General features: G+C 33.1%; 2 protein-coding genes across 2 annotated transcripts; one reads left to right on the forward strand and one right to left on the reverse strand.

Moving 5' to 3' along the window:
- The first annotated feature begins 408 nt into the window (after window positions 1-408).
- LOC132162748 (uncharacterized) lies at window positions 409-1,499 on the forward strand. The gene is made up of 2 exons (XM_059572977.1): window positions 409-936; window positions 1,170-1,499. Exons 1-2 carry the CDS (start codon window positions 532-534, stop codon window positions 1,278-1,280), a joined length of 516 nt encoding a protein of 171 aa, XP_059428960.1. The 5' UTR covers window positions 409-531; the 3' UTR covers window positions 1,281-1,499.
- Window positions 1,500-4,461: 2,962 nt separating this feature from the next.
- LOC132163098 (zinc finger protein 6-like) lies at window positions 4,462-4,989 on the reverse strand. Its single transcript, XM_059573295.1, has one exon. The coding sequence runs from the start codon at window positions 4,987-4,989 to the stop codon at window positions 4,462-4,464; it is 528 nt and encodes a 175-aa protein (XP_059429278.1).
- Window positions 4,990-9,808: the final 4,819 nt, after the last annotated feature.

Raw genomic sequence — 9,808 nt, forward strand, 5'->3', positions numbered from 1 at the left:
ATACATAATATGGAGATTGGTGAAATCCAAAATATGAAATATTTAATTAATTAAAATAAAAGGTAAATGATAATGTTTTGATAAGAAATAATGATTTTTCATTTTTTATTGTTCAACATTATTAAGAAAATATTTCTTCATGCCATGATCGTAGTGATCCATGGGTATTTAATGCTTAAACATTTGGCAGTGGTTTATAAAAGAAAAAATTAGTCGAATATTAATTTTTTATCAGATTAATCTTTGCCGTATGGTCAACTTGAAAGTGAAAGATAGCAACGATGAAAGCAATGAAAACAATGTACAATTACAATCAACAAGACAACAAAAATTAACAGCCTTTTTTATTTTTTTATTTCTTTTTATATATCTAAATATTTACATTTTCCATGACAGATTGATCTACACAGTGACATTTCCGGATTTCTATCAGCTCTTCCACAGACTCCATTCGTTTCCCTTCATCACTTGGACGTAGTGGACCCAATTTTCCCTTCAATCACCAACCGCCACGAGTCACTGAAACACCTAATGGAAGCAGCAAAAGCTGACCAGTCACGACTACTGCAGCAGACCATTTGCTTTCACAAGCAAAGCAACTGGTCTCTTTCCATATCATGGGGCTACTCTGCTCATATCTATGAAAACCTTTATCCACCAAGCATTTTGCATAGACCCCTCCAAACATTTACGCCATGGAAGAAGACAGCTAAACCACCCTACATGTTTAACACTCGAGTTCCCTCAAATGATCCCTGTGAGGCTCCTCATGTTTTCTACTTTGACGCCATAGAAAAGACCAAGGGAAACCAAATTCTTACAAGTTATGTCAGAAGATCACCTCGTAGGTTAGCAGCTTGTTCATCAAGTGGGAATCACTCTGCTGATTTCATATCCAAAATTCAGGTCCTCTCAACCTCGAGGAGACATGGTGAGGTGAGTGGTTTGCATTTTCTGTGTCTTGTTTTCTTACTCGAAAAAGTCCGTTTGGATTTTGCGATTTCAAAATGTCTGAATTAGAAAAAGAGTTTAAAACGTATGATTTGAAAATGTAATTTTTAAAAACTCTTACCTTGCTCGCTATTGCAATTTTAAAAAAAAAAATTTGGGTTGTCCACAAAATATCTAAAATTATATCTTGATTCTATTGTTTATTTATTTATTCCCAGGCTGGTAATAGAAGAGAGTGCTGCGATGTTCTGCGTGTAGCTGACAATCTGAACTTCACGGAGGTCAAGATTAGGGCTTGCATGAAGGATGAAATAGTGGCCTATATGTAATACGAGATATTCAAATTGTTGTATGTTTATTTCTTTTTGGGTGGATTGTCATAGTCATTTTATTACTGGGTCCATAATGAGCTAAATCATTCTGTAAGGGGTGAGGGATGCACTCTTACCCTAAATATAAATGGAACGAGTCCATTTGACTTCATTCAAGGTTATAAGAGAAATTAGGACTAAGAGACAAGTCTCCTCTCCACACACTCATAAATAGGATGCGGCTATCAATATCATAGATGAAAAACTCGTCATCTAATAATGGAGGTACATACATTTATCTCTTTCATTTGTTCACCACATGTTATGCAGAAAGACTGATTTATTTAGCTAAATTCTAACAATTGGTATCAAAATCATGGTTAGCTAGTGCTATTAATACGAGCTTCTTGGAATGACGTGTTTGGTTTGACTCTGGTAAAATGAGTGTGGTGACTCTTGGAATATATATGACACTCTTGTATAAAGGACTTACACGTAAGTGTGAGTTGGGTCAATGTGAAAGAGATTTGTTATAAGTGTGTTCGTGAGTGTTGTGTCCTACGTTGATAAAGTATATATAAAAAGAGAAGTTAATATACTTAAATGGACTCAAGCCCAATATCTTAAGTTTTTGGGCTAGAGTGGTGTCTATATCTAAGATATTGGGCTAGAGTGGTGTATATATATATATATATATGTGTGTGTAGCATTTTTCTTTATACTTTAAACAATAGTCACAAGTGTACTCACAACACATAACACATATGAATATGAGTTGTATGGATATGTTGTTAATATAAGAATAATATTTTCACAGATATTACGATTTAAATTGGTATGCATGTCTGGCCCAATATTTGTTGGGAGGAATCCAATATTCAACTTTTGGGGAAGATTTCTTTTTGACTTTGTGGTCAATTAATTAAGTTTATGCTTCCAGCAGCGGTACATCATTAAAAAACAGACACAAAATGCCCCCTTTTTTTTTTTGGTAGTGTGGTGGCAAGACGACATTGTTAATGTTCTATCTGATATCCTCTTCTGGGTTAAATCTAGGATCATTTCCTTGTCTAGTTTCCAGCTTTCTTCCCTAGCTAATAGATGGATGTTCAGGTCGTGATGATGAGGATTCTTCCGGGATGTAATTAATTAAGTATTGATTTCATTTTTTCCTGTTGTTTGTTTGTTTGCTTAGGGTCAAGCGTGTGTGTTTTTTCTGTGTGCATGCTGTTTTTTTCCCATTGTTTGTAAGTTAGGGGTTAATTGTCTGGTGATCCCTTGTGTTTTGTATTTGTGTACGTTTTTATGCATGCTATCAATAAATTATTATTTATCCCCTCACGTATTTAATTTAAAATGGGGTAGGGGAATGATGAATTCTGAAGTTTCAATTCCTCCATCCAAACAGTATAACCTCGCACCGTTTGGCAAATAACTCTCTCTTATTTCCATTTCTCTTAAAAAGAGTCAACATTATTTCAAAACTATTATCAAAATTTTCACTTTCTTCCTCACCAAAAAAAAAAAAAAAAAATTCAAAACTCATTTTTACTTTATATCACATCAATCACTTCTTATTATTATTCAAACAAAAAAAATTCACAACAAAACTCTTTACCAAATGATCCACTTATGTGAATCTAGGGTTTTGCAAATTAATAATTGCAAAAATTACAGGTCGATCATAAGAAAAATTACAGTAAGAGACATAGTGCTTATATCCCATTAATTTATTGAAATTCAAAAACTAGTAGCATTGATGAACCAAATAAAAATTTTCAAATTTCAAGTGCTAAGAACATGTATATATATATAGAAGAACGAAGTCATGAATTCAAGGCATGCAGTTATGTGTGTATATATATATAGCCTTCGCTTTCTAAGTCACCTGTTTTATAAATACCTAAACAAGCCATTGGCATCCCAATTAATCATATCAAAACAGTAACTAAAATAATTAAGCTAACAATGATCATAACTTACTTTTACCCTTTCAACTGTCAGAATGATATTGGAAAAAGAACCACTCTTTCCCTAAGTAATTGTGAAATTAAGGAGACTGAAGTTAGATATCCATGCTATTTGGGCTCATAATTCAATCATGTACTTAATTTATCAAACGTTTATCAGCAATGTGAAGAAATCAAAGTTTGAAATGCATCTATTTAAAGTAATTCTGGTGGGAGCTTGTTTTCATAACATGAATTTTTTTTAGTGTAATGGTTAAAATTTCATGCCGGCAAGTATGTTACGTGAATAATTTCTTAAACATGTAATGGTATATATAATTATTAGGTTACGAGAAAACCTAAACTTTTTACAAACATAAGGTTTGTGGGATTAAACTTTTCATACTTTTAATTAGTCAATCGGGCTTAAATAAAAATACAATTAACCGGAAGGATATATATCAACTGAAATAGAAAAGATCGAAACAACTAACAAATAACAAAGTACAAGTTTGTGTACTTGATTGTCGAAGGTAGTCACTTCATGCAAACAACTTCCAAAATTATTTTCCTTCCTGGATTCTGCTTTCTGGAAAAAAATGGTTCTTATAATCTACAATAATAGAAAATATTTACTTCCTCTTGTAGTTCTTGAGGCACTAGTGAAGCTAGTATTAGATGCAGCACAAAGATAGAAGAAAAAAACGTATATATAGAGATCATCTAATTAGGTCACCAAGAAGATTATCTTCGTTGGTTCTTGTGCATGGAAACGCGAAGGAGATAGAGGTAATCCAATTATAAATCCACGCTTCATTACTTTTAAATGCTATATATATATCTAGAGTTTTGTTTTGTTTTGTTTGTTTTGTTTTGTTTTGTTTTGTTTTGTTTTTTTTTTTGTGAATCTGCAATTGTATTGATTGAGAAGATTGAGATTTGTTTGTATAGCTTTGTTTGGTTATTGTTGTTGTTGTTGTTTCAGTAGGTTCGTGCCGAAGGGATTTTGTAATCTTTATCTTTTTATAAAAAAATTCACTATTAAAAAAAAAATGGTATCTAGGGTTTGTGAACATATCCCTGTTCAACCCTAATCAGTACCGTACAATCTGGGCTTAAAATTACACCACCAAAATCCCATAAAACTATGAAAATTACATATGTGAACACTCAGAATTGGTTTAAATTAATGAGAAAACTTGAAAACAATATACCATGCAATTAGAGGAATATTAAATGTTGGAAATTGATCAGAAGAACTTTTTAGTACCCGTTGGTGCTGATGGGTCCTGAGGCTCAGGCCCAAGTCTAAGCTCAAGGTCTATCTCCGAACCAGACAGGTCAAAGGTAGATGATGACGACAAAACCTTTTCAGTTTTCTGATGAAGTTGACTGCTGCTGCTGCCTGGAGGGTTTTGATCTTTTTCTGATGGTGTTTCGACAAACAGACGAAGTTGGTTGACTTCACCGACATGGGTTTCCAGCAGCCATGAAGAAGTACTCCCAGGTGGTGTTGGAGGATACGAGGGAATTATGAGCCTTGGGAGGTCCGAAGATGGTTGATGAGATTCATGATCAAATCGCTTGTGCTTGGCTTTTTCTTTTCGGTGGATGTTCATGTGGCCACCTAAGGCTTGTGCATTAGAGAAGCCTCTCCTGCAATAGGTGCAGTCGTATGACCTGGCGGCTGTTTGGGTTGCCACGTGCTCATCTGATGAAGTCATGATCACCTGCTCGATATTTTCTTGGGGTGGTGGTGGCTGATGATCAGACTCCATTTTTGCAAGCAAATTAACCACAGAGAGAGAGAGAGGAATTGTGGAGTGGGTGGTGGTAGTGGTAGTGATGATGGTTTTGTGGAGGGGGGAAAGAACTAGAAGGCCTGCTTTTAAGCTTCTAGATATATATATTGATATATATGATCTGTAACTTCCTGGATGTTATATATACAATTTAAATTGTATGAAAGGACAAACCTTCTAATTGGTCATGGTAGAGCTAGCTAGCTAGACTCGTAGTAATATTTTATGTATATATATATATATGTGTGTGTGTGTGTGTGTGTGTGTGTGTGTGTGTGGTGGGTATTAAGTAAGTAATTACATTGAAAGAACTTTCTTTCTCCTATATTTAATTGTATATCTCAAGCAGAAGCAATTCCATGCAAGCCTATATATAAACCAAAAAGGATTGAAGGGTAAATTCAGAAAACCTTCAAATTAAAAAAATTATAGATCTATTTATGTATGTATGCAAGTATATATAATGAATATATAATTACATTGAAATCTCTCCCTTTTCTCCTCCCTCCCATTTTTTCCTTTTTTTTTTTTTTTTATTTGACTCAAACACAGTGAAGGTATATTATTTCAATAAAAAAACTAGAAAAATAGAGGTTTTTGGCAAAGAGTTTGATTAACATGATTATTAATATGTTCATATGTTGGCTGCAATGCTATAACTCATCCACATTGGTCGATCGTCACCCTTATGATATGAACAACGTTGTGTTGAATAAAAAACAACTATGAAGAGATGACTTCTTGTCAGCATTAAGTATTTATACAACTCTTAATTGAAAAGTTTCAAGTAGATCCAAGGCTTTGCTGTACTTAATTATTCTGAGTCCACTAGGGCATAGACTAATTTATATTAAAGAGATTCTTAATTATTATAATCGGAAATTGAGAATTAATTGACCCTAACCCAGAATTTTTCAATTCAAAAGATCGAGAATGAAATAAGAATTGTCTTTCATGCAATAAAAATAAGAAAAAAAAAATAAATTGTGTATTAATTCTTAATGACACATTCTATTATAGATGCGGGGGTCAAAAGCTAGTTAAGGTAACAACTTTTATAGGATTTCATTCTTAATGATGTGCCATCAAATGCCTCGCGAGGAAACCAAAAAGGATAATCCATATACATACATATATATACCACTAATATACAATGAGCTAAGATTTTTTTTTTTTCTTTCTTTTTTTCTTAATTTCTTATAGCAATAAGAGGGGAAAGGGGGAGGGGACGATTACACCAAAATAGAACACAAAAAAAGAGTTGAGAAACCCAACAATAAGCCCCCAATAATATAAGCTAAGATTTATTGGAGATGAAGTCTAGAATATATGAAAAAGAAAATTATGACTTTTATTTTATTTTCTGGGTTATTGACTTCTTTGAATTTCACCACATGGAGAAAAAGAAGACAACTTTTACAAGACAATTTTTTTTTTATTTTTTTTTTTCCTTTGGTATTATTGTGATAATAATAATAATAAAAAAAAGAGAGTAATTTCAGCACATCTAAGAGCACTAGTAACAGATGCCCTATATGCCATTCTCTTTTTTATGCTTAGGAAAAATTAAAAAAAAAAAAAAAACCACAAGAACTTACTCACATCAGATTCCCTATATTTAATCAACCCCAAGGGTTGCTACAGTGTTTCCTAATGTATAGGGAACCAAATGTGGTTCCCTATACATTACTTTAATATAAACATTTCTCTTTACTCTCTCATCTTTCATCTTTTTGTCTTTAATTGAGGATTGTATTGAGATTTTGTGAAAAAAGTGAAGGTAAGTAGGGAACTTGTATTTTATAAAGAAATAATATTTTAATGATACAGGAAAAATGTTGATATCGTATACAGAGTCGAGACACAGATTTACGTGGTTCGACAATGTGCCTACGTCCACACAGAGACGGCTATATTTTACTCTTAATAATTCAGGGTTACATCATAACATATATATAGGAAAAACCCTAAACCCTACTTGTACGGATGTATTAAGGCAATTTCCAAAATATCCCGTACCGTACCGTAAACTTAGGAAAATCCTGCTCCGTGAACGTTTACTCCGCTCTTGTCTACTTGGCCTTCCACCGGTGTTAATATGAGCCACCAATTCCAACAAAAAAGTGAGGAAAGCTATTGTAAAATATATTTTTATAGAAAAATAAAAAGTAGTTTTGTGTTATAAACTTAGGAAAAATCAAAGAAAAACTGCTGCTAGTGCTCTAATATGCATATAGCTCAAAAATGCTAGTCATGTCAAATTGAATATTTATTATCCATTTTATTTATCTTGCCCATTTCAATATATATTCTAATGCCATGATGTCCAACTTTCAAATTTTATTTCACCGGCATCATTTAAGTGAAATAAAAAAAGATTCATTTTATGGTTTATATTTTGTTTTATTACATTTAATAATGTATATGCATGCTAATTCCACAACATTATTTAAAACTTTTTAAAAGACATGACAATGTATTTATCATGCAAACGGAGAAAATCCCCTATTTCATTTTGTTGATAATCCCAACGTTCCCATTCAACGTTTTCTTGCCAACGTTGGCCACCCTAGCAGCCAAGGCAGTCCTACAACAACTAAGTACCAAGTGACAGCCAAACCCTAGCTAGTTAAGAGTCACTCCCGACAGAGGGGTGTTTTCATCATCATATATATTTATATTAATTTATATATAATACGAAAACAACAAAGTACCAACTTGCACCATTTTATGATCTATAGACGTCTGCCATGTGGAAGCTCAAGAGACATAGTGAAGATGTCATCCAGTGGGCTTATCTTATAAACTAAAGGGTTTATATATATATATATATATATACTCACAAAATCAAAATGTTTGTGTCAGCATTACCAGGAAGAGGAAAAAGAAAAAAGAGTATCTCTCTCCCCGACAAAAACGCGTGGACGGCTTAGCACTGGTCTTACTGGAAACTCATCACTTGTGCTAATTCTATGATTTGCCAGTTAACTCATCTTGGGGGACAGAGTCATTAATTAATTGCTTTCTTATATCCATACGTGGAAATAGTCAAAAAAAGTTTAAACTTTTGGAAATTATATATGCTTTTTCAGGTGATCATCAGTGTAGTGATCATTCCGCCTCATTTTTATAGATATACTCTAACATTAATTAAAATTATTAGCTATTAATTAATAGTTAATCAAGCTTTATCCGTAGCTATGTCATTTGATATATATTGGAGATCATGCATTTGATGTCACTCGCGGTGCTTAGGGAACAGGAGACTCATACCCAAAATTTATATACCACCGACTTCTCACCACTATACTCTGGATAGGGTTAGATTAGGTTATGGTTTGATCTTGTTTGAGGGAACATTTGTGTGTTTCCCTATGTTTCATATAATACTCAAGGTAAATATAAGTTAAATTAAGAAAAATAGAAATTTTGAGATAATAATATAAAATAGTAAATTAAGCAGAATTAGGGATGTTCTAACATTTTAGGAGGAGAAAAGGGTGGATTTTGTCTTTTGGGCCTCTGAAAAACGACTTACACCGAGCATAGCTAGGTATGCATGCCGAAAAGAGCTTTTCGAATTAGACTCTTATATGTAATTATATCACATGCTCAAAATTATATGCCGGCCATCTTGTACTTCCATGTGTCAAAACCCTGTGTTATGCTGTCACGTGTCAATTATGATGCCACTCTTGCTTCCGTGTCAACACCTTGTGCCGTTATGTGTCACCTGCTGGGTGAAGTAAAATCGCACGCCGGCGTGCTAATCACGCTGGCAAATTTTTTTTTTTTTTGCATTAAAATATTCAATTTTTTTTTTTTTAGCATGCCGTGTGCTCCCAATCACGACCATATACCACCTTCTTCTTCCGCATGTCAACACCTAGTGCTGCCAAGTGTTTGATGCTATGCCATCTCGTGCTTTTACAACACCTTGTAAGATATCAGTATGATAAATATGCTAAAAATATAAAGTCTGAGAAATGAACTAAGATAAAATCATATTGCATAGCATTCAAAGTTAAAAAGAAGATAGAATCAAACTAATATCGAAATAATATTAGCAAAATTCCAATTGGCAAACGAAAAAAAAAGCCTTATTAATAACAAGTATAACAATAAGTGCATCCCCAATTCTAAACAAAGTGACTTAAAGCCAAAATAAGTTGCAGTTTGAGCAGCCAGCAAGGCTGCTTGTGCTTCACCTTTAGAAAGCATCACTTGATGACATAGAAGTGATTTTTCTTTCTTTCTCTTTTTTTTTTTTTTTTTTTAAATTGGAAAAAAAAAAAAACAAACAAAACAAAAGCGTTAAGGGTTAAATGCTTAATACCCATGGGTTTTGATAACTATTTTTTTTTACACGGAGTTTGGTTTTATCAGCGGAGGTGTGGTGGTTTGATAAATGTGGAGTTAGTTATTCCTTTGGATTAATCTACAGCAGATTCCAGTATGTCACCGTCGGTTATTAGCGGCAATCTTTAACAATTTTTTCGTCGCAAAGAAAAGATCAAAGGGTGGTTGGGGATTAGTTCGGCCTTCCATTTTAAAAAAAAAAATATTTTTTTAATTTAAAAAAAATTAAGTAAGTGCCACGTGTCAACATTTGATTGATTTATGTGAAATTCTGTTAGGTCAACTGATGGAATGACTAACTTAGTCATTTATTAAAACCACAAAAACCTCCTATAATAAAAACCGAACCTCAAAAAAGAAAAAAAAAAAAGAGTTATAAAACCCCAGGTATTTATTATTTAACCCAAACGTTAATTGGCAATGACGAACAGCAACC

The sequence above is a fragment of the Corylus avellana genome, chromosome ca10 (assembly GCF_901000735.1).
Source record: "Corylus avellana chromosome ca10, CavTom2PMs-1.0".
Taxonomy (NCBI): Eukaryota; Viridiplantae; Streptophyta; class Magnoliopsida; order Fagales; family Betulaceae; genus Corylus; species Corylus avellana.

Excerpts from the sequence above, each read along its gene's own strand:
- LOC132162748 (XM_059572977.1), top strand. The coding sequence starts at position 532 with ATGGAAGCAGCAAAAGCTGACCAGTCACGACTACTGCAGCAGACCATT. Across the intron at positions 937-1,169 it reads CCTCGAGGAGACATGGTGAG|GCTGGTAATAGAAGAGAGTG; the intron begins GTGAGTGGTTTG and ends ATTTATTCCCAG.
- LOC132163098 (XM_059573295.1), bottom strand. The coding sequence starts at position 4,989 with ATGGAGTCTGATCATCAGCCACCACCACCCCAAGAAAATATCGAGCAG.